Source organism: Rasamsonia emersonii, assembly GCF_000968595.1.
Source record: "Rasamsonia emersonii CBS 393.64 chromosome Unknown ctg1118621760344, whole genome shotgun sequence".
In the NCBI taxonomy this organism is placed as follows: domain Eukaryota; kingdom Fungi; phylum Ascomycota; class Eurotiomycetes; order Eurotiales; family Trichocomaceae; genus Rasamsonia; species Rasamsonia emersonii.
In genome coordinates, this window is record NW_013563066.1 from 17,944 (window position 1) to 40,685 (window position 22,742).

General features: G+C 51.5%; 9 protein-coding genes across 9 annotated transcripts; 4 read left to right on the top strand and 5 right to left on the bottom strand.

Annotated features, from left to right (window-relative positions):
• Window positions 1-51: 51 nt before the first annotated feature.
• On the bottom strand, window positions 52-1,611 carry T310_5913 (WD domain, G-beta repeat containing protein; the record flags this gene model as incomplete). Its single annotated transcript, XM_013471242.1, has 4 exons — window positions 52-830; window positions 886-1,111; window positions 1,187-1,302; window positions 1,407-1,611. 4 exons carry the CDS (start codon window positions 1,609-1,611, stop codon window positions 52-54), a joined length of 1,326 nt encoding a protein of 441 aa, XP_013326696.1.
• A 967-nt stretch (window positions 1,612-2,578) lies between these two features.
• T310_5914 (Mitochondrial oxaloacetate transport protein) lies at window positions 2,579-3,079 on the top strand (the record flags this gene model as incomplete). Its single annotated transcript, XM_013471243.1, has 3 exons — window positions 2,579-2,738; window positions 2,785-2,930; window positions 2,987-3,079. 3 exons carry the CDS (start codon window positions 2,579-2,581, stop codon window positions 3,077-3,079), a joined length of 399 nt encoding a protein of 132 aa, XP_013326697.1.
• A 1,085-nt stretch (window positions 3,080-4,164) lies between these two features.
• On the top strand, window positions 4,165-7,030 carry T310_5915 (Ribonucleotide reductase; the record flags this gene model as incomplete). Its single annotated transcript, XM_013471244.1, has 8 exons — window positions 4,165-4,194; window positions 4,275-4,965; window positions 5,019-5,577; window positions 5,903-6,328; window positions 6,433-6,439; window positions 6,603-6,622; window positions 6,790-6,830; window positions 6,987-7,030. 8 exons carry the CDS (start codon window positions 4,165-4,167, stop codon window positions 7,028-7,030), a joined length of 1,818 nt encoding a protein of 605 aa, XP_013326698.1.
• Window positions 7,031-9,039: 2,009 nt separating this feature from the next.
• Window positions 9,040-11,088, bottom strand: T310_5916 (uncharacterized protein; the record flags this gene model as incomplete). Its single annotated transcript, XM_013471245.1, has 6 exons — window positions 9,040-9,066; window positions 9,257-9,380; window positions 9,415-9,448; window positions 9,482-10,363; window positions 10,461-10,554; window positions 10,846-11,088. The coding sequence occupies 6 exons, from the start codon at window positions 11,086-11,088 to the stop codon at window positions 9,040-9,042; spliced, it is 1,404 nt and encodes a 467-aa protein (XP_013326699.1).
• Window positions 11,089-11,776: 688 nt separating this feature from the next.
• T310_5917 (uncharacterized protein) lies at window positions 11,777-12,451 on the top strand (the record flags this gene model as incomplete). Its single annotated transcript, XM_013471246.1, has 3 exons — window positions 11,777-11,969; window positions 12,162-12,374; window positions 12,432-12,451. The coding sequence occupies 3 exons, from the start codon at window positions 11,777-11,779 to the stop codon at window positions 12,449-12,451; spliced, it is 426 nt and encodes a 141-aa protein (XP_013326700.1).
• Window positions 12,452-12,901: 450 nt separating this feature from the next.
• On the bottom strand, window positions 12,902-14,324 carry T310_5918 (uncharacterized protein; the record flags this gene model as incomplete). The annotated part of the gene is made up of 3 exons (XM_013471247.1): window positions 12,902-13,259; window positions 13,318-14,129; window positions 14,193-14,324. The coding sequence occupies 3 exons, from the start codon at window positions 14,322-14,324 to the stop codon at window positions 12,902-12,904; spliced, it is 1,302 nt and encodes a 433-aa protein (XP_013326701.1).
• Window positions 14,325-14,963: 639 nt separating this feature from the next.
• On the bottom strand, window positions 14,964-16,436 carry T310_5919 (FAD/FMN-containing dehydrogenase; the record flags this gene model as incomplete). The annotated part of the gene is made up of 2 exons (XM_013471248.1): window positions 14,964-16,169; window positions 16,218-16,436. 2 exons carry the CDS (start codon window positions 16,434-16,436, stop codon window positions 14,964-14,966), a joined length of 1,425 nt encoding a protein of 474 aa, XP_013326702.1.
• A 1,393-nt stretch (window positions 16,437-17,829) lies between these two features.
• On the top strand, window positions 17,830-19,485 carry T310_5920 (Choline dehydrogenase-like flavoprotein; the record flags this gene model as incomplete). The annotated part of the gene is made up of 1 exon (XM_013471249.1): window positions 17,830-19,485. One exon carries the CDS (start codon window positions 17,830-17,832, stop codon window positions 19,483-19,485), a length of 1,656 nt encoding a protein of 551 aa, XP_013326703.1.
• Window positions 19,486-21,219: 1,734 nt separating this feature from the next.
• Window positions 21,220-22,742, bottom strand: T310_5921 (D-aminoacylase; the record flags this gene model as incomplete). Its single annotated transcript, XM_013471250.1, has 3 exons — window positions 21,220-21,235; window positions 21,321-22,393; window positions 22,437-22,742. Coding segments are annotated over 3 exons (1,395 nt in total), but the record flags the coding sequence as incomplete, so codon positions are not given.

Below are 22,742 nucleotides of genomic sequence, written 5' to 3' on the forward strand. Positions count from 1 at the left end.
TGAATTAGCAGCTCATAAGTATCTTCAGCAGACGACCAGCTGGGCCAGCGTCTATTTCTCTGATGCTTTTGCGCCCTCCTCAGGCAACCAGAACACAATCTCCTTGTCGGCACTTGCAATCATATTGTATCTCGGGTTGCTTTCGATGATCGCAGTGCGGCCTCTGTGAGGCAACTTGGCCATGGGCTGCAAGAGTAAGTCTGAGCCAGGCGTCTGGTGCGTGTCCCATACCAGAACGTCAGGCTGTTCACCTGCACCTCCTATGACGTACCGTCCATCTGGGGTGAAGCAGGCGTCTCCCTGGCCCAGTGGCTTCCCCGAGGTCGAGATGGGAGCTGCCCTCCCAGTCGAACCGCCCCGGCCGACCAGGAAGGATTTCAAAGTTCCGTCAAATGCATCCAGAACGAAATGCCCGTGGTAGTCTGTCCCGACCAAGAGGTTCTTGCCATCGTTCGAGAATTCCAAACGGGTCCATAGTCTACCACGGGTGGAGGGCGTAAACTTCTCCTCGTGTGGTGCAAGGTCAAAGGTCGCGAATGGCGGCTTGTCGTAATTGCGGAAGTCGTATAGCAAGACCGAAGACGTCGACTGAGACGCGATGGCGATGACCGTGGCTGACGGGTCAAACGCGACCAGGTACGGGGTCGCCAGCTTCAGCTTCCCCTGGGCATTGCGCGAGTTCAAGTCCCAGAGCGCGATCGTGTCGTCCTTGGAACATGAGATGAACGCGTCGCTCCCGGGAGAGAGCGCCAAGCAGGTGACTTTATCCGTGTGGCCCGAGAAATAGCGCAGGTAGCTTTCATTGTGTAAATCCAGCAGACGTAGCGAATCTGGACGAGGTCAGCGGCCAAGAATGGAGCGGCGGAATGGAAGAAGGTCGCGTACCGTCAACCTTGGTGCTGGCATGAAGGACCTGGCGAGAGTGGTGTGTAAACCGCGCTAGATGGGCCCCGTATTTCTTACTGGGCACCGTTTTGGTGGACTTTCCTTCTTTGATATCAAAGACCTGAATCGCTTCATCGTCGCCAGAAGCTACCAGGTACTCGCCCTGGTCGTCGAAATCCAGGGACGTGATGTGAACCGGGCTGTCTGGCTTCCCACATCGAAATATCTACAATCAAACAACATTAGTCGCTCTAGCCATCTCCGGCGAAAAACTTCGACAACACCACCGATAACAGCCTACCTTTGTTGGACGATAATGGCGGATCACATCGGAGACTTTCTGCGTGGGAGGGGTTGATGACTGGGGAGGCGGCGGCGGCGGAGGCTGCTGCTGTTGCTGCTGAGTTTCCGCCATTGCTGCCAGGACCTCAGTGCCGACCGTAAGTCACTTGCAGGCTGACATGACTTGGAGATGGTCAATTGGCGTGGTGGTGTCGCTGTCGACCACCCTCTGGACTGACGGAGTACGCGATCTGCTATCTTTTCGCAGTCACGCGTGGGGAACATGACTGTTGAGCAAACAGAGCAAACACCGCCGATCGGCTGGCGACGGGCCGAGCCCGAAAGTCGGAGGGCGGGAAAAGCAATGCCGATTAAGGCCGCGGCTAGGGCGCCTTGGCTCCTGGAGCGGGCCAATGGCAGCGGCCCCAGTTCGCCCACAGCCATGTCAGCTTCTCCTTAAGCAATTCTCCTCTGCATCGATAGCTGTCCAGAACATTATTAATTCTCTCTTTTTTTCCCATTCCTTTTCTTCTCACTCTCCGCTCCGTTTTTCCCCCTGTGTCTGAGAGGCCCCTGTTGAGAACTTGCCTGCTTTTGTTGAGCAGAGACGCCCTTGTGACACTGATAACGCTGGTGCGGAGCGGTGTCCGCAATCGGGGCCAAAGCTCGTGCGTCTGAGACGATGTCGACCACCACAGGGTACGGACGATTCCTTGGCGATGAGGCCCAGACACTAGTACAGAGGCTCACATGAGGATGGTGTCATTGCAGGGCATTCATTGCTGGAGGCATTGCAGCATGCGGAGCGGTCACAGTCACGCACAGTTTTGAGACAGTGAAGATTCGGTATGTTGGCCTGACACGCGCACGTCTGCCGGCAGCGAAGACCTGATGCATGCTGCCACAGATTACAACTGCAGGGAGAACTGCAGGCAAAGAACGCCGTCGAGAAGAAGTACAGAGGTGTTTTCCATGGAATCAAAGTCATTCTGCAGAATGAAGGACCCAGGGGCCTGTTTCGAGGCCTGGGCACGGCCGTATGTAGCAATTCTCCCTTTAGAAGCTCTCACGACAGTTGTTTGACGAACACGACGAAAAGTATATATACCAGATTTTGTTAAACGGCTGCCGTCTTGGTTTCTACGAACCCCTGCGCACCGCGCTCACCACTGCTATCTACAACGACCCGAAAGTCCAGTCTCTCGGCATCAATGTCTTCTCCGGAGCAACGTCGGGCATCATAGGCGCTGCAGCAGGATCGCCTTTCTTTCTGGTGAAGACCAGACTCCAGTCCTACTCGCCGTTCCTTCCCGTCGGAACTCAGCACCAGTACCGAAACGCGTATGACGGCCTGCGACAGATCTATCGTGGTGAAGGGGTCAAGGGACTCTACCGGGGTGTGGGAGCCGCCATGGTTCGAACCGGCTTTGGCAGCTCCGTCCAATTGCCAACATACTTCTTCGCAAAGCGACGATTGACCCGACACCTGGGGATGGAAGAAGGCCCTGCTCTCCATCTGGCCAGCAGTACCGTTTCTGGATTCGTCGTATGCTGCGTCATGCACCCGCCTGGTAAGTGGCTTCGGAGTACAGCTGGGCTCTGGCTGACGGAATGCAGACACGATCATGTCCCGGATGTACAACCAGAGTGGAAACCTTTACAAAGGCGTGTTCGACTGCCTCTACAAGACGATCTCCACCGAAGGTTTCTTTGCGATCTACAAGGGATACTTTGCTCATCTGGCTCGTATTCTCCCGCATACGGTATGCCCGTCTCCTGGCGCCTGTGGTTCGATTGCGTCCCACTAACTTGGGTGTAGATCTTGACCCTGAGTCTTGCGGAGCAGACCAACAAACTGATTCGCAAGATCGAGGATCGCATCCTGCCTGATTCTCTTCGCGCTAAGCTGTGAACAAAAAGACCCAACGCGTCCGTCTCTTGGAGAGACAATCTTTCCTTTTTATTTTCCTTTTTTGTGGAAATTTCTCATGATTTCTTGTACATATTGGGTACCATCGAGCGATAGACGGGACACTTTGTAGATCAAGGCGTTTTATTTTCTGTTCGGGAATTCCCTAAGCTAACCTTGTTTTTGCCTTGCGATCCCTGGTAGTTCAGTACTTGGAAAGTTGGAATTCAGAACGCGTACCGGAGTCAAAGAAAGAGGGGCCACCTCGATTTCCAGAATGATGAATGGTCCAGATACAGATTCCTCAAGCGGAAGTATGGAGGGGCTGGATGCCTAGGTAGCTATCACCATTCACCAGACAGGGTAATGCAAGGGTAGGAAGTTACTTCGTACAGCCATACCGTTCGCGACACGCTATATTCCGCCTGCTGCCTGAGCTAGCTGGCTAGGACACGGCCTGGGGCCATCTATGGTACAATTCCCAGGTTGCTGCCTGGTCCCTCGTTACGAAAGACCATGGTAGTGCGAAATCTTGTAGCTGTGGGACAAAGGAAAGTTTGTCAGATCCGTGACTCATCAGGTTGTTCTTAACCTAGGATCCTTGTAAAAAAGAAGCATCTTTGGTATTCAGCAGAGTAGTATGTACTCTGTACAGACGCGTCGACCAGACAGATGGCTGGGTTCGATCTGATAACGCGTATCTGATCAGTGGGGCCGGCCTATTCGGAGCAGCGAGAGCCGGAACAGGTTATGCTGGATTTAAGTATTTCCAGCTGCAAAACCCGTAAATCCGGTGTTGAGGCAGGTGTTTGGCTGGCTGCGACGCGCTGCCTGGCACGGCCTGTCATTGGAAGCCTGCGCGCGGGCGGGTGACGTGAGGGAGGCGCGCCATGTCACGTGAGACGTGACTTGGGCCGGCGCGCTAACGTCTCGTTCGGCCTCGCAGCCAAGTATTTCTGCGAGTTCTCGCCCACCAGCGTGTCTGTTTTTCTTCCCAACCCAGACCATCCGCCGTCTTTCCTGCTTCTGCCTGTGTTGTTGTGGCCAATTCTGCCAGCGGTGCCTCTCTAAATCTGTAATTGTTCACAATGACCACCCAGCTCACTCCCTCGAAGCAGGTACGTCATGTCGTCACGTCGCCGCTGCAGGCAAGACGCGTCGCGCATTGTGTATACTGACCACGACGTCCAATTCCTAGGCTGCCTCCTCTCTGGAGAACTTCAAGATGAGCGACTCGCCTGTCAAGAAGCTCAGCTTCGAGCCTTCCAACAAGGAGAACGCGCCCGTGTCGACCCCCGCCGTCGACACTGCCGCCGTTGAGGACAAGTCGGTCGTCGAGAAGCCCACCGTGCAGGAAGCCCCCAAGGTGGCTCCGGGCATCAAGGAGATCGAAGCAAACGAACCATTGCTTCAAGAGAACCCTCATCGCTTTGTGCTCTTCCCCATCAAGTACCATGAGGTGGGTGGCACGTCCATACACGCGTCGCGCGTTAAGTGGTTTCGCGTCGCACGGGAAGGAATGTTTGCTGACATGGCTTTTCTTTCCACAACACAGATCTGGCAGATGTACAAGAAGGCCGAAGCCTCGTTCTGGACGGCGGAAGAGATCGATCTTTCCAAGGACTTGCATGACTGGAACAACCGTCTCAACGATGACGAGCGGTACTTCATCTCCCGGGTTCTCGCGTTCTTTGCCGCGTCCGACGGCATTGTCAACGAGAACCTGGTCGAGCGCTTCAGCTCGGAGGTCCAGATCCCCGAGGCTCGTTGCTTCTATGGCTTCCAGATCATGATGGAGAACATCCACTCGGAGACCTACTCCCTCCTGATCGACACCTACATCAAGGAGCCCAAGCAGCGCCAGTACCTCTTCGATGCCATTGATACCAGTACGTTGGCCCGTCACTGCCCGCAGCTGATGCACGACTAACATTGTGTATAGTTCCTTGCATCCGCAAGAAGGCCGAGTGGGCTATCAAATGGATCCAGGACAAGGAGGCCACCTTTGCTCAGCGGCTCGTCGCCTTCGCTGCAGTCGAGGGTATCTTCTTCTCGGGCTCTTTCGCCGCGATCTTCTGGCTGAAGAAGCGTGGCCTGATGCCTGGTCTGACCTTCTCCAACGAGCTGATCTCTCGTGACGAGGGTCTGCACACGGACTTTGCATGCCTGTTGTTCTCGCACCTCAACTACCGCCCGAGCAAGGAGATCATCCAGGAGATCATCACGGATGCGGTCGCTATCGAGCAGGAGTTCCTGACGGAGGCACTTCCTGTGGCTCTTCTGGGCATGAACGCCAAGCTGATGTGCCAGTACATCGAGTTCGTTGCGGACCGACTGCTGGTGGCGCTGGGCAACAAGAAGTACTACAACGTGACCAACCCGTTCGACTTTATGGACAACATCTCGCTGTCGGGCAAGACCAACTTCTTCGAGAAGCGGGTTGGTGACTACCAGAAGGCGGGCGTCATGGCCAGCACGAAGAAAGACGAGAAGAAGGACGAGTGCGAGGGCGGGTTGAACTTTGACGAGGATTTCTAAGCTGCTTTCAAATCTGTGTTCTGTTTATAGATTGTTCTTGGCTGGTTACCGGGACTTTCTCTACTCTTGCTGTCTGTTTACTGTCTGTTTGTGTTTACTGTCTGCTTGCTGGCTTCAGGCGTTTCATTTGTGGGATATGATTGCATTTGTTATGAGTGACGGTGAATGGCTTGACGGTTATGTACTAGCATGAATGTAAATGTTGGATAATAAACCGTCCAGGTAATCGTACGAGTCGATCTGGGAAGATAATGGATTGCAATCAGTACACTGTACTGTACAGACTAGTCTACCACTGATAAGTCCGCATCTCCCCATCTTCAAACGCATAAAACCCAAACGGAAACCTCCCCTTCTCCGCCAGAACCAACTCCTCAACCACCCGCGCGCCCTCAACCGGGTCCTTGAGCCCCGTATACTTGGTAAGACCAGTCCGGCAATACCCCGGACAAGCACAGTAGAAGGAAATGCCCTTATCGCGATACATCTTCCACAACTCAATAGTCAACCTGTTCAGCGCGGCTTTCGCAACGCTGTACCCTACTTCCTCCGTAAGGAAGAAGTCGGTGCCAGCGGCGAAGGCGAGCGAACCCGTCTGCGACGCGAGATTGATGATCCGCGCGTCTGGGGAGCGCTGCAGGAGAGGCAGGAAAGTGTCGATGGTGAGCGCTACGCTGGCGACGTTGATGTTGTATGTTTCGACGAAGTGCGCGCGTAAGTTGTTTGTCTCAGAGGAGGGGTTGGTGGGGTTGACGCGCGTGACGGAGCCGGCGTTGTTGATTAGGACTGTGTATGTACATAAGCTGTTAGTGTGATAGTGTTCATGTATGTGTATGGGTACGGGTAGGGGTTTATTTACCATCCACATGCCCAAACCTCTCCTCTACACTCCTCTTCGCGGCGAGAATACTCTCGTCGGAGCCGAGCTCTAGCTCTAGCGGTTCGAGGGATACATTATCAATAATACTGGCGTTGAATGACTGGATAGCCTCCTCAGCAGAGCGCTTGGTGCGACAGGCGAGGATGATTGTCCATTTTTTGCCTTCGTCTGAAGAAGTAGGGGAAGGGGCCTTTGCGACAAGACGCTGGACGATGCCGTTTCCGATGCCGCGGTTGGCGCCTGTGACGAGGATGATTCGTGAGGGGGAGGAAGTGGAAGACATTTTTGTGTCTAGGTATACAAGGGCACTGTATGTGTATATATCTGCTGCAGTATGTATGTACGGTACCTTGGTTAGATCTAATTAATAGAGATAAATTAAGGGTACTACTTACCGTACTACTGTACTGTATACTACGTACGGCAGGAGTTCCCGTTTAAACAAAAGTCAAATATATTAATTAGTCAATTAATCAATTAAAAAATAAATAGATCAGATCGGATCAGATTCATTATCGGGGACAGGACAGGGTTAATTCATTAATGGGGTTGGATTTACTAGCTAGCTAGCTATCTATCTAGCGAGGTTAGGTAGTATATAATTTCCTAGTAATTAGTGATGAGTGGGGTGGTTATCGTACTTAGATAACGAACAGATTCCACACGCTGGTGCGGGGTAATAAAATATCAACTTGTACAGAGTGCAGTACCTTACATGTTGAGGAACATTATACAATTGACAACAATCAGCAATAACAAGAAGAAAGCAGGATAATAAATAAGCCGAATTTCACAACTGGCACAAACAAACCTTTACACAAATGCAATGCAATGCAATCAATGCAATGATCAATGAATATAGTAATTTAGGAAGTTGGTTATGAATCTCAAACGACGATCAGCCAAATTATTATTTTTATTTTTTTGGATCCTCTCCTTGAAAGCATGAGAAGGACAACAAGAAGAAGATAACTGAGAAAAATATACATATATATATGCATTATTAGGTATTATTGGGTGACTACCTAGGTACACAGTCGAGTCGAGATAATAACTCAGCGTCGCATCGGACGAAAGTTGCACAGTTGCACAGTATCCGTACTGTACACGTGTGCGATTTCCAGAAATGGAAATAACAACATCACCACAACCACAGCTGCTCTTTGAACTCTCGTGGCTGAGCAATATTGGAGAACTAATGTTTTTTTTTTAAAAAAAAGAAACGAAAAGCTCACACTAGGGTCCTCCCTGAGTCCCTCCCAGGACACTAGGTGCTACGAACTACCTACTTTGTACAGTTCAGTACATATGTGCTGTACATACACTCGTAGTATTATTCAAGGAGGAAAAAAAACACACAAACTAGTAAAACTAGTAAAACCAGTAAAACCATCCTTCTCTATGCCTTCTCTATGTTGATTTAATCTGATACGATACTACCAAGACAGACAAGACAAGACAGACAGACAGGCATTTTCACTAAATAACTACTTATATTATATTATATTAGAAAGTCATACGAAATACTTACTTCTTGATAGGGTTACTCTTTGTAATGAATAGTTGTTGCTTTCGAGAATCGAGTAGTGCCGGCTTTCTTTCTTATTAATTACTTTTTTTTTTTGAAGAGAAGTCTAAGAAGGTTTGTGATTTTTTTTGACTCTTAAGTGACTAATTAATTACTTAAACCACCACTTTAGAATATCTTTTTGCTGTTGGGCTGCATCTTTTGGCCGCAGTCGACGCCTTTTTCAGCATCACTTGTGCAAGCGCTTCGCACCACGTTACTGGGTACCCATTTAATGCACTGACCATCCATCATGCAAACCGCGCGGGTGGCTCCTTGCTGGTCAAGTCCAGACTCCAAACATGTTTTTCATGTCATCATTTTCCCAGCGTCCAATATTATTATGCCTTTACCTTGCAATCAGTGTCTCATTCTCAGCCATGGTGGCAAAGGCTAAGTGGGTAAACTCTATAACTGTTTATGTTTCAGCTGTCTGCTCTTGGCTTTAAAGGAGACATGATTTGCTAATTAAATCACCCCATATGTAGGTACAGAAAGATGGAGTCAGCATCAGCCATGTCCAAGCTGCAACTAGATCTCAATCTTATCAAGCCAGGTCAATACTCTGTGAACTCCAGAGCAGCAATAAATAGGAAGTCAAATGCAGGGTCGGTAAACTGTGCCAAGCTGAGCAAACAACTATCATGCTCCCATAGCTAGAAAACAAATTCACTACTATTCAGGTACGAATCTGAATCAAATCTATCTTGATTTAAGATTTTGGGCGTTTATTTTCTGATGTAGAATGGGTCATGCAATAGAACCAGACTAAGTATCATTCTGATACGTACTGTACATAAGGTGTATACGATGAACGCAGAGAGGTCTGCATATCAAGGCTCTTCCTACAGCTGGTGGCTGTGATGTAGTGTTAAGCACGCCGTGGCGACCCCAGCGAGGGTTTTTGCTGAGATTTCCCCCCGAAACTGTGAGGAAGCAAGTTCGATTTTTGCCGCTGGCAAAATTATTACAACACAATTATGAGCCCTGCTCACAGGGAACTGGCTAGCACTAATTAAGTAATTTTCAGATGCTTAAGTCGGTGGCTGTCTACCATGAGGAAAGCTAGCCAAGCTAGCACGGGAACCTGATGACCATATAACTAGAAAGCAGCCCCCAGCTGCGGGTTGAGTTTGTCATAGCTGCAAGGCTCTATGTGGACCTCAAACTTGATTAAATAAATAAGGCTTCTTACACAAGGAGATCCCTGCTTGGATCTTCTGCTGGGGTTCAGTATATCACAAGCAATTGATAGTTGGCTCATAGCTTGGCAGCCTCCTCTTAACTCACAAATCCCAGTAGCCATAGGTTGCATACATCTGTAATGAGCAAGTACTCAGTAAACTGAAGAACCTATTTATTATTAGCCTCTGACCATGTTGGTAGACTGTTAGGTGTGCAAATCTAAATAGTCACTTACACATGGCACTGGCAGGACATTCACCTGGATCGCAGAAATGAAGGTCAGCCTTAAGCCAACAGGACACCTCTTCACACCAGAACCATAATAAGTAAGCATAACTGACACACCCTTTGGATCCATAATGGATCCCAAATGGTACAATCACATTATCGCGCTTAGCATATACAAGACTCCCAGAATCTCCAGGTGCAGCGAATGGTTGCGCAGGTGACAGCCACTCTACAACCAAGTGGAATGTCCGAGTTGAGTCTTTCTCACAATCTGAATCACTCGACTGAGAAGAAGAGGGTGATCTTCGCAATGGTCGACCTTGATGAAACCCTTGTTCTAATTCCTTAATCCTCATGAGGTTCCCAGTCGTGTGGCCAGTGGCCGCACCATGCTTGTAAACTGTAACCGGACGATTTTGTTCTACCCAGGCTATCATTTCATCCGGATCGGCCAGCTTCGGATCGGTAGCTGTAAATTCTTGGTCTGTTTCCTCAATAGGAGGAACAAGGGCATGACAATCAAGATCTAGGGGAAACCGGCACTTAGTCTGAGCGCTTTCCAGACCGATCGTCTCAATGAGGCAAATTTCATTGAGACATGGCCGGTCTTCTGGCCAACCGAGTCGGAAACGAGGTCGGCCGACAAATCTTTTGCAGTCTTTTATAGTTCTAAGGGATTGCATTCGACCGTCAGCACTGATCTGTACAGATATTGAATCACACGTGTCACCCAGGACGTGACCAACAGTCGCAATCACATGACGTGAATGTTGGCCGTCGTCCAAGGTAGCAAAAAAAAAACCTAGGGTACCAAAAGGGGAAAACTCCAGATCAAATTGCGCGGTCAGCTCTTCGGAGGGGTGGAGCTTACAACCTGGTTGAAGAGGGGCTAAAACAGAGTAGAGGGTTGCGTCTTTCGAAGGGTCCTTGCGGCAATATTAATCAGTTAGAAATTGTCTGCCAGCAGTCGACAATCAATTACTAACCACTTGCTGCCACATTCCATGTTTGCTTGACATCTTGGACACGGAAAAGTCTTCCCCATTCACGCACAGCGGTCCGCATAGCACACACATTGACCTAAGCGGTTCAGAATCAGTTAGCTGACTCGCAATAGGTCGATACGTGTACAATACTGGTCTGTGTGAAAGCCATCTAACCCGTAAAGCAACGGACGGGACAACGTGGCTGTATAGACCTGTTCGAGCCGTAAATCCGGTTCCATAATGGAAATATAGATAGCGGGATTCCAGCCGTCGTATCAACTACGAACTTTGTAATGTCTTTGGATATTCCGGGTAAGGAGAAGGACCCTTGTCAAGTGGGCTTCGACCAGGATTGAGATGATAAACCATTTCTTGTCTGGAATACCTCTAGCTTTGCCGTCTTGAAATGGCATCCATGGTATCTTGTCCTGGCGAGGAGGTTGAATGTGTCTTTGACCAGGTATTCGTAGATCTTAACAATCTGGAGCTGCCCAAGGCAGCGGATGCGGCCGTTTGCCTGTTCCGTTGTTGGGATCGACATGGAGTTGTCGAGGTGATGGGCATTGCGGCATAGTTTCTTCAGGTTGGATCCGCTGCTGTTGACAGAGTAAGAACACATCAGGACCATGGTCTTCAACCGCTCTGTCGTAAACTTCGTGATAAGGCGCTCTTGCTCAAGGTGGTTCAGCTCTGCATGGAAGACGTGGGCATCAAGCAGCAGCTATAAAAACTGCTGAATCAGCAGCGTGCACCAAATGATGCCTTGCTCATTGAAGTGCAGACCTCAGTGACGATATCGAAGGTGCCGGCGGAACACTGCTACACCACCATGATCATCATGCCCTAGAGTTTGGTCGAATAAAGGTAATATGAACTGTTTTCTGATCTCCATGCTGAGATACTTTAGGATGATTTTCTATTAAAACCAAGCCTGCCTCTGAGGAATAATCTTGCCATGCACGCCTTGCCGTGTCGCTGAGGACTCTTCCAGAGTAACCGGGGGGATCTTCGTCAAAGACAACGACTTTGTAACCGTCCTATCACCGGATCCGTTAGCAGTCTCCAATTACTATCTTCAGGCGACCGAGGGGGAAATGGAAGACCAGGATATGTATGAGGACAGGAAAATGCTACATACATCCGGATTGACACTGATCTTGAAGGCGTCAAACAGCTCATGTACAGCACTTCGCCAATTAATAGGAGTCCATTCTGAATCGACCAACCAAGATATGCCAGTGCTGATCGTTAATCCGATGCTCGCGCTTGTTCCAGTTTGCAGGCTGCTATCTGCAATCATCCATATAACGGGCAAAATGACCAGTCGACCTGTCAGCTCCAAGACCGGATATAATCATCAAGCCTATTTTCGATGGACACTTCATGTCGATTGTGCTTTCACGGCAGTCCAGTCTCAAGACGGTGTCCATGAGATGGTGGTAGCATCTGGGATGACGGCTCCGGATAGCATAGCTGAGAGGTATCGTGCTCGAGCTTCTTCATTTTCGTGTCTGTCCATGGTTTCAGGACACTTAGGTCCCAGTACACACAGACGCGGAGAGATATTGTAGCCCTGTCCTGGTGCGAGAAACCTAAGAACGACTAGTCTGTCCAGGAAGGTTCTTGACAAGGAGTCTAGGAGCACGGACGAGCTGTGCAACAGCTCGTTGGAGATTATCGAAATATATGTATAAGCTTTAGTTGTCATGACCGTTCAAGCAGCCGGAAAAATGGGACCGCTTGCATACCACAGCACGACATTCCAGTCTAGTCTCGAGGACGTTGAGTATGTCGTGTCAGCTGACAGCGACAAGATGCGTGGGAGTGGGCGCATCGGTGTGAACAGTACCCAACAGGACATCGACAGAAGCGGTCGACAATATATAATAAGAAAAAGAAAAGCCTCTAAAGCAGGTAGGTATAGTAAGGATGATCTATGCATTTCGTGTCCTGCGACGACGACTCTCACAGATATGATTTGTCGTTGGTAGGTACCATTTATAATAAAAGTGATGAAATGGGTAGAGTTTCTATGAAGCTGCAAGAAAGACAGCAGAGAAGAAAGAGCTTATATAAGAGGGGCCCAGTAAGTAATATGGGAAATAATATAAGAAGTCCATCAACCAAGAGGTTGCAGAACAGAGGGAGCATATAAGGTAGGTATGGATGGAGAAGTGGGAAGGAAAGGGAAAGGAAGGAAGGGAAATGGTCCGGGAAAGAGTCACTCTTTATATGCTTTCTTTCTTACGGCACTACCCGTACAAACGGAAAAAAAATACAAACGGGCTTTGATAAGTGAATATGGCAATTCCTGTGAATATTACATACAGCAGGATGGAGCAGTGAATAATATGTATATGCTCTACATAGGCAATTTCTTCACTGTCTTCTAGTATAGTATACAGCACTAGTCTAGTCTATCTATGTTCAAGTCTATCTATCTATAGATGGCTATGGCTATTGTATCGCCCACACTCCCTCTGCACGCGAACGCACTCCCTCGCATCAAATCCAAAAAGCCACTGCTGAAACACCGGATCATCCAACATATTAGGATACCCAACCGACGGGGGCACATCCTCGACGAACTGCCGGTCTCGAACGACCTGCAAGGGACCATCGGGCAACTGCCAGATCTCGCCCGTCCGCTTGCTCGCGCGGATGACGAGGTTCGTGCGAGGCCGTCGGACGGAATCGTACAGATGCAGGAGATGCGGGATTTCGGACGGATTGCGGGCTTCGGCGAGGAGGTGGGAAAGCACGGCTGCAGATTCAAAGCCCATTGCGGCTCCTTGCGCTCTGGAACACGGAGATGAGTGAAGGACAGCACATGGAGAAAGAAATTGCGGTGACTTACAAGTACGGCAGAGTCGCATGCGCTGAATCCCCCGCCAGGACGAACTTTCCACCAGGATGGACAAAGGATGCCGGCGGCTCGTCGACTTCTAGAAGCGACCACTTGTTAAAGTTATCGGCAATGTCCAGCAGCCGGCGCATCTTGGGATCCCAGTTCTGGAAGAACGCGCGCAACTGCTCGACGTTCTCCGGACGAGGGCCGATAAAGACCTCGTCCTGGGTGGCCGGGCGGGTGAGGACGATGTTGAAGGCGTCTTTCAGCGTGTAGCAGATGGCCAGGCTTCGAGGACCCAGCCAGGTCTGCACAGATGGCGGGGACACCAGATCGTGCAGGTCTGCGTCTCGTGTGATGGCCGAAACGGGGACGACGATGCGCACGACGGTGACGCCCGTGGGCCGGGGGTTGTTGGGCCTCTGGAGCAGGGCAGCACGACACATGGACTGCGGACCGTCTGCACCAACGACAAGGTCGGCGCGCAGCTCCTCCTGGCTGCCAGAGAATCGGATGACGCCGTTGGGGAAGTCGGATGCCTGGCCGTCGACCGTCACTGCGAGACGCACGTGGGCACCCCGGGCGACGGCTTCGTCGTACAGGATCTTGCGCAGATCCGCGCGATGGATGACCAGGTAAGGCAGGCCATACTTGTCCTGGGTGTAGGGATCCAGGTTCATCTCCCGGAGCAGCTCTCCATTGCGATACGATCGCAGCACGATGGCCTTTGGCCGGGCCGCCCTGTCGCGGACGCGCCCCAGGACGCCGGCATCTCTCAGGACGCGGCAGGAATTGACAGGGAGCTGGATGCCAGCTCCAATCTGTGGTTTATGTCAGCGACAATTGTTTTATTTATGATTATGCTTGCTGGAAAGAGGAAATACCTCTCGCAGTTCGACATCGCGCTCGAGAACCGTCACCCGGTAGCCGGCTTTTCGCAGCAGGATGGCCGCGGTGAGGCCCACCAGGCCTGCGCCGACCACCACGACGTGGAAGTCGAAGGGGAAGTCAGCCATGATATATCATATCAGATGGGAGTCGGTGTTTGTTGTGGTTGTGGTGGGGGCTGTGGGGTGGAGAGTTTAACTCCGCATGCCGCGTGGACTAGATGTGTACCTCGTCACTAATCTTACAGATGGAATGCGTTGTATACGGAGTATTTCTTGGATTACACGGGTGCAAAAAAAAAGTATGTACCTGATATTAAAATCGTTGATTTCAACTCCACAGACGAATTAGTTTTCTAGTCAGTTCAACTAGCAGAGTTCTATCTTGTACTGTACTGAACATAATAATACCTAGGTGGACTGCTTTCAGGTAGCTAAAATTATCAACCTAGTACTACTACTGTATATACATCGCTCGATAACCATCTTCGAAGCGATTCATCCACAAATACTCCGTACGGAGTACATGTATGTACATACAGTATGTAGGCTCTGAGCAGGTCACGTGTGACAGGTCAGCCACGTGGTTGAGTCACGTTCTCCAAATCATGTGCAGTCTTCCAAATTCGGAAATTGCTATTTGTCGATATCTGTATTTGTTGTGGAGTGCTAACGATGCTATATATATACAAGACTCCGGCGAACGAAATTAATATTAGCATGCTAGAAATATCCAAGAAAAAAAAAATGCAATGATACAATGACTGTCTATCGCAAAGGAAACCAATAACCAAACCGATTCAGCGGATCGTATTTCGCTTTGAGAGCCCGCAATTTCTCGAGACTGTCTCCATAGACGTTCTGCAAAGGATCGTCGCCGTGCGCAAAGTTGATGTAGGAGCTGTTCGCCGCCAGACCGTCCGACGAACGGATTAGGTCGCGAACCTTGGCGCCAAACACGTTGGCCGCCGCATCCAGGCTGGGGTCCGCGTACCACGGGATCGCAATGGCGTGGCACTTGACGTTGCGGAAGGGATACGAGGCCGGTGCCGTGGCCCCGATCGACTCTGCCTTCTCGACGGAATAGCATTCGACCAGGACGGACGTGTTGCCCGTGTTGGGCGTCTGGAGGAACGTAGTGTATTCGTCCCAGATGGCCCGCCAGGTTGTCGGATCCATGTTGTTCGTCGACGCGCCGTACGCCGCCTTGCGCCCGCCCTTGACACAGAAGGAATCCCCCGCGGCGTTCCACGTGTTGTACGGCAGGGTCGAGGTGCCGTCCATCTCCGGTCCAGCGGCGTAGAGCGAGGCGAAGGCGGCTTTTCCGGCCGTCTCGTTCCCCAGATAGAAAGGCAGGGCGATGACCGCCGGGGTGTAGTCCGGGGCCCCCGACGTGGTGTAGTAGAAGTCGACCTGCATCTCCGGCGCGAGAGTGAGGTTGTTGATGGCGCCCACGACGGCCTCGATCTGGCTCGAGTTGTAGAACAGGGGACCCGTCCAGGCCGTGTTCTGGGCCTGGGCGATGGGATACGCCTTCACGGTGGCCGAAGTCACGATGCCGAAATTGGGCCCTGCGCCTCGCAGAGCCCACCACAGATCCGCCTGCTGCGGCGTGACGGTGATCTGCTGCCCAGACGCATCGACGAGGTTGACGGAGATGAACTGATCGACGCCCAGCCCGTACAGGCCCATCGTGCGACCAAGACCACCTCCCAGCGCGGCACCCAGGAACCCGACACAGTTGCAAGTGCCCGTGTAGATGCGGGCGTTGTTGGCCCAGGCGGCGTCGACCACCTCGGAGATGCTTGCTCCGGCTTGCACCGTGGCCTGGTCCGGGGCGTGGAAGGTGATTTGGTTCAGGTTGCGCAGGTTGATGAGCAGGCCGCACTGGTTGAGATTGCCCAGCGTGGTCGACCAGCCGTTTCCACCATTCTGGGCCAGGAAATCGATGTTGTTTTTGACGGCGTATTGAACCTGTTCGTCGTCAGCATCTCTTCTCTCCAGCGAGGAGAAGATACCTACCGCCACGGCGACATCGTCCTCGGTGGACACGGTGACCACGGTGCCCGGAGTCGGCTGGTCGTACTCACTCCATCTGGGGACGGTCGTGTTGCAGGAGACAGAGGCCCCCGGAGAGAGCAGCGGCTGCAGAGCCTTCTGGATGGAGGCGCAGGGCAGGCAGTTGGACGGGGGGGCCGCAGCGGCCAGGAGGCAGAAGGGCAGCACGAGGAGAGCGATCATGGTGCAGCCAGCTCAGAAGTGATGGACGAGGACCAGCCAGATGGCCGGGGGAGGCGTCTTGAAGTATCCATGACTTTTTAACACTGCTTGGATGCTCGAGCCTCGATGTCGTTCTCCTAGCGGAAGCCACGTGGGAATACACGCCGTCCACATTCTTGACCCCAATGCAGAGTCGACTAATCATCGTCCAGGAGGCTGTACACGGTCCACTATGCTATCATCGCTATGCTACCTCGCACGGAGACGCACGGGAAATCCGCGTTTAGTGTGTTTCACTCGGAGATGGCGCATTCTGGAAGCATTCCAGAAGAGATCAATTCCGGACTCGCTCAGTCGGCTAAGTGGTGGATGAGAAAGAACTATCGAGCAGGTATGAAGGGATCAAAAGATCAACGAAAGCAAGGAGGCATGCAGGATTTATTCGACTGGTTTAATTGGGATGGATTCGGAGTGACTCGGTTTAAGTTAGGCCCCCAAGATGACTGCCCAGGAAGTCCTAGCTAAGTAACTTTGTCTAGCACAGACTAGCTACTCCTGAGTTTATTCATGCTAGGCACAATTCATCGACAGTAGCAGGATATACGTATATACGAGTAATGTCACGATGTGAATTTTTCTGTTCTCAACTTAATCGGAGTATACCCTAGTTGACCTGATTGGTTAAGATTCCTCTCATCTGATTGGTAGGAACTCATCACGTGAGCTCGACTCTCTACCATATGATTGGTTCATCGAAAGTAAAGTCACGTTATGACAAGTTCGTCGTGTGTTTTTGCGTCGCTTACTTCGTACACTATGGGCGAGCTCATGCATTTTACTGCTCCATGAACAGGCTTCAGTTTGACTAAGCGTGGGCAGGCAGTAGTGTATCGCAAGTGGCCCGGATGGTCTAGTTGGTATGATTCACGCTTAGGGAACCTTTTCTGCCTGTGTGAGGTCCCGCGTTCGAGTCGCGGTTCGGGCCGTAGCCATAACTTTTTACTTTTTGTTCCTTTTTTTTCTCTTTTTTTGGTTGCTTGAAAAATAGACTGTACCGGCTGCTCCATGTGGAACCATGGATAATCCAGAAAACACGTGCTAATCGCAAGGTTAGGCTGGTAACCCCGCCGTGGGGGCGGTCCTCAGCTGCATCCATACGCGTACTAATTGCTTACTATTAACTCTTACTACGACCAATGGATCCCCAACCAACAAACGCGTCATCGACTGTTGCTCTCTGTGGCCAGAATGTCATGCATAACAGTTAAGTGTCTCAATTGATGTTGACAGCTGACAGACTGCGCCCCGCTCCCCCTCTTGTGCTACGCTTCCGCTTATAATGCTGAGCTGCCTATCTCTTCTGAGCTGTCTATCTCCGCTTGACTAATACTGCAACAGTGCAACCATCTTTGACATGTCAACAGCCGACTACATCGTCGTCGGAGGCGGCCTGACCGGATGCGCCGTGGCCTCGCGCCTCAAGCAGGGCCGTCCGTCATCCAGCGTGCTCATCCTCGAGGCCGGACCCCATCCCAAGGACAACCCCAACACGACCTCGTTCCTGGGCGGCGTCGCCCTGCTGGGTTCTGACCTCGACTGGGGCTTCACCACCGAGCCCCAGCCCACCACCGCCAACCGCGTGCACAAGCTCAACGCCGGAAAGGTCCTCGGCGGCGGCAGCATCCTCAACTTCGGCGGCTGGGGTCGCGGCGCCGCGGCTGACTACGACCACTGGGCCAAGACCGTCGGCGACGAGCGCTGGGGCTACAACGGCCTGCTGCCTTACTTCAAGAAGACGGAGCGCTTCGTCCATCCCCGCGCGGATCCCCAGCAGCATGGCGCTGACGGGCCGTTCTACGTCGCCCCCGTCACGGCGGATGCCAACCGTACGTACCCGCTGCGCGACCCGATCAAGGCGGCGTGGACGTCCCTGGGAGTGCAAGAGAATCCCGACAACTGTTCAGGCAATGTAAGCGGCATCAGCGAGTGTCTGGAGAATTTCCACGACGGCGTTCGCCAGCCGTCCGCGCTCGCGTACAATCTCGACGGGGTGGAGATCGTGACCGGGGCTGTTGCGCACCGGGTGCTGTTCTCGACGAAAGACGACAGCCGGCCGGTGGCGACGGGGGTCGAGCTGGTCGATGGCCGCCAGTTCACGGCGCGCAAGGAGATCATCATCTCGACGGGCGCGTTGAAGACGCCGCAGCTGTTGCTGCTGTCGGGCATTGGGCCGGCCGAGACGCTGGCGAAGCATGGGATCCCCGTGGTTAAGGACAACCCCGACGTGGGCCAGCATCTCTTCGACCACTTTGCCCTGTTCCAGGTCTTCAAGCTGCGCAACCCGGAGAAGGGCCTGGCGATGGGCAGCCCCGGTTTCGCGAACCCGGCCTACTTGAAGGGGCTTCCCTGCGACTGGATCGTCAACCAGATCGTGCCGGCGGAGACGCTCGAGAAGGCGATCGAGGCGGACGAACAAGCGACGACGGAGAAGACGGGGGTGGTCGATTTTCGCGCCCTGCTGGCTCCCGGCCGCAGCCACGTGGAATCGATCGTCATGTACGGTCCGCTGGGCGCGCCCGGCATCCCGATGGACGGGACGTACGTGGCCACATCGGTGATGCTGCAGCTGCCGACGTCACGGGGGCGCATCAGCATCCGCTCGGCGTCGCCCAGCGAGCAGCCGGCCATCGACCCCAACTACTACGCGACGGAGACGGACCGGACGATTCTGCGGTACGCGACGCGGCGGCTGCTGACGGCGCTGCTGGAGACGGAGGCCGGCCGCGAGTACTTTGAGACGGAGGTGGCGCCGCCAGGGATGCCGGTGCTGACGGCGCAGTCGTCGGACGAGGACATCGACGCGCGCATCCGGGCCACGGGCATCGCGCACTTCCACTCGGCGGGCAGCGCGGGCATGGGCCGGGTTGTGGACACTGATCTGCGGGTGTACGGTGTGGATGGGCTGCGCGTCGCCGATGCGAGTGTGTTGCCGGTGCCCATCAGCGGGCATCCGCAGGCGACGCTGTATGCGCTGGCGGAGCAGGCGGCGGATCTCATCTTGCAGAGCTGACGAGCGGACGAGCTGACGAGCGAAGCGAGTCTGCGAGTCTGCAAGTCAGTGAGTCTGCAAGTCAGCGAGTCAGCGAGTGGAGTATACAGACGCTGTACAGTCACTGTACCCATGAATCAGGTCGATACGAAATACGAGATATGTAGCTAAGAAGCAATATCGTCTACTCAATAGTTATCTGTAAGCTCAGCCTAGTACGTGAGATCAAGAACAGTTACTGAGTCGATAATCCAATATACTACAATAAGCCTTAGGTCTAGGGTATAGATTACTCCAGACTAGGAGAGAAATTGCTTCTTTAGCTACATATTAACTGACTTCATCGGTGCAGTCAGTGACTACACACTAATTTCTGTCCTGAGAAAAAAAGGTATACATACAGGTAGGATATTTTATAGCCCGATATAGTGTTCTAGCCAACGAGCTCCGCGGTATATACATATCACATGCAGCAAGCAGACCAAGCGGGGCTTCTCGTGGTCACAAGCTAACTACCTAACTCATCACATTCCAAATTCCAACTACCCCAATGGAGCAACGTATGCGGCCGGCTCTCCAAAGATGATGAGGATGAAGGCCGTTTCAAACTATTCTGCGACGATCTTCGCCCTGCAAATGTTCTTGCAAATGCCAAATTTAAGGTCGTTGGGGCTGTAGACTGGGAGTTCACATATGCTGCACCGACCGGATTCGCGTATAGCCCACCATTCTGGCTTCTGCTGGAACCTCCTGAGTACTGGCCGGATGGACTTGATGATTGGACGCGTGTCTACGAGACACGCCTACCAGTGTTCCTTCGCGTGCTGGAGGAAAGAGAGAAAGTGGCGATCGATCGCGGTATTCTGACAGAGGACCAACGCCTCTCGATGCATATGAAGGCCAGCTGGGAGAGTGGGGATTTCTGGGTCAATTATGCGGCGAGAAAGAGTTGGGCATTTGACATGATATACTGGGCAAAAATTGACAAGAGATTTTTTGGTCAGGGGGGTCTTGACGATCGTCTCCAGTTGCTGACTCCAGAAGAGAGAGGGGAGATGGACAGCTTTGTAAAAAGAAAACTGACAGGATCTGCGGTATAAGATATTCCAACTTTGACATATTCCACTTTTGACATTATCTGCAAATCCGCAGAATCTATCATGAAGGCATCTCCCATTAGCTAGCTACATTCAAGATGCTCACACCAATGCTCTGATTTCGTCTGTTTATACCGATTCTTTGTGGGTCACGTTGAACTGCTTGAAGCTCTTGCATGGATGCAGCAGGATTAAATTGGATTGGCCTCTTGGTGATTACTTCTGCACTCACTGTATATAACCAATTTTCGATGAAGATGAATATCACTAATGGCTGCTAGATGACTACAATCCGATATAGACATAAATATAGATATAACTAAAATAATTATTGCAGATTTATAGTTATCTAGATAGCTATTAGTAGGTAATATTCATTACCATTAAGGATTAGCTATGTATATACATACAGCCAGTATAAAAGAAATCAATCAATTTCTATTAGAAATAAAAAAATCAGCGTTCGCAGTATGGGCACACTCGAGCAAATATATCAGCTCTCCTCTCAAGAATCTCTACGACGCGGAGGATCAGAATCAGCCGACCATAATATAGTGGATTGCATGAAGAGCAGAACTCAAGATAGATTTGATCGCTGCTCGCAAAGTGGAAATCAAGAACAGCCGTACGGTACTACCCATTAGCTACAAGAGATAGCTTAAAGCTCTTCATGTCTGTATACTGTATATACTCATTAGGGCTGTTTAGCATACTTCCAGAGAATGAATCGTGATGAACGTGTCTTGAGAGAAAGCTTACTGCACATCCGATGCTGGCACTTCCGCTCTTTTGAAAAATTCGCTTGCCGCCATACCCCGATCATTGTGCCAATACAGACAGTTAACAGCATCATCATCATCATCATCATCATCATCATCATCATCGCAGGTTGTAAACCTCAAGAGATACATTTCTGGGAAATTGTTAGGAAATCGCCCTAGCCGGTCAAGCTCGTCACGAGTCATGATCCACGAGAAAGTATCGTAATGAAAGTGTGAGAGTCTGTAGACATATCGCCGGTCTCCTTTCATGCAAAAGCGCAGTCCGCCGTCTTCCTCAAGGAAGACGTCTAGGAACCATGGACCGTTGGTGTTGTAGTATCTGCCTGTATATTCCGACAACGGCTTGTGGGAGGTATTCGGGATTTGCCTGTCGGCGAGATGCTTCGGTATGCCACTCATCCTTTGATCAGAGGCTTCGGAGCTGACTTTGGCTAGGTGAACATAGTCATTTCTCACATCACTATCGATCAGGGCCTCAAGCAGCAGCTGAGAAATCCAATCCGCGCAGTCGTTTTTTGAAATGGAGTTTGTCAAAACGACGATCGCCGAGTCCGTCTCAGGTAAGAGAAGGACTGCGGAAAAGAACCCCGACAGGCTGCCACTGTGGTTTATCACTAGTTGCGACTTGGAGCCGCGACCGACAACAGGCATACTGTCCATAACAGCACCATTGGTGCCCGTTGAACCCAATGGCTGGGGCAGCTGCGTTCGCACCCAGCCCAGTGCATAGGTGTGCTCGAGGAGGCTCGTTCCGGGCATATGGACATGGGAACTCAGGATGGTGGGAACTTGGCAAAACGGCAGACCCGGTGTTGAGGTGCGATTGTTGGAGAATTGATCTTTGCTTGCGTTTAAAAGGGCCTTGTACATCACCAACAGATCGCTGACACAGGAACGGATTCCGGACCCGCCTGACATGACAGTTCCATCTGCAACTGACGGTGGAGCTTGAGGAATGATCGTACCATCAGTTAGTGGAACATAGGGCTCTGCTATGTTGTCCGTGTCCGGGTCTGGATCTTCAGTGAACGTGCGGGTCAATCCCAGGGGCTGGAACAGACGTGCATGCAGGTATTGACCCCCAAGTCATGACGGTCAAATTCTCCAACAGAGCCGCAAGCCCATACCCCCAGTTGGAGTATCCGAACTGGCAGCGAAATTCGCGGACTTTGGGTAGCGTTGCAAACATGGGCAGAGTTTCTTCCTTGCTAAATTTCAGATGGCCGTGTTCCTGGATCCAAAGTGCATTTTGTGTCGAGACTCCTGCACGATGAGACAGTAGATCGACAATATTCAGCTCTTCTCTGATGACTCGATCGGGATGATAGAATCCTGGAAGAACGGCGCTGATAGGAGTGCTCCAATCTATTTTCTTTTCTTCGACGAGGATCCCAAAGGC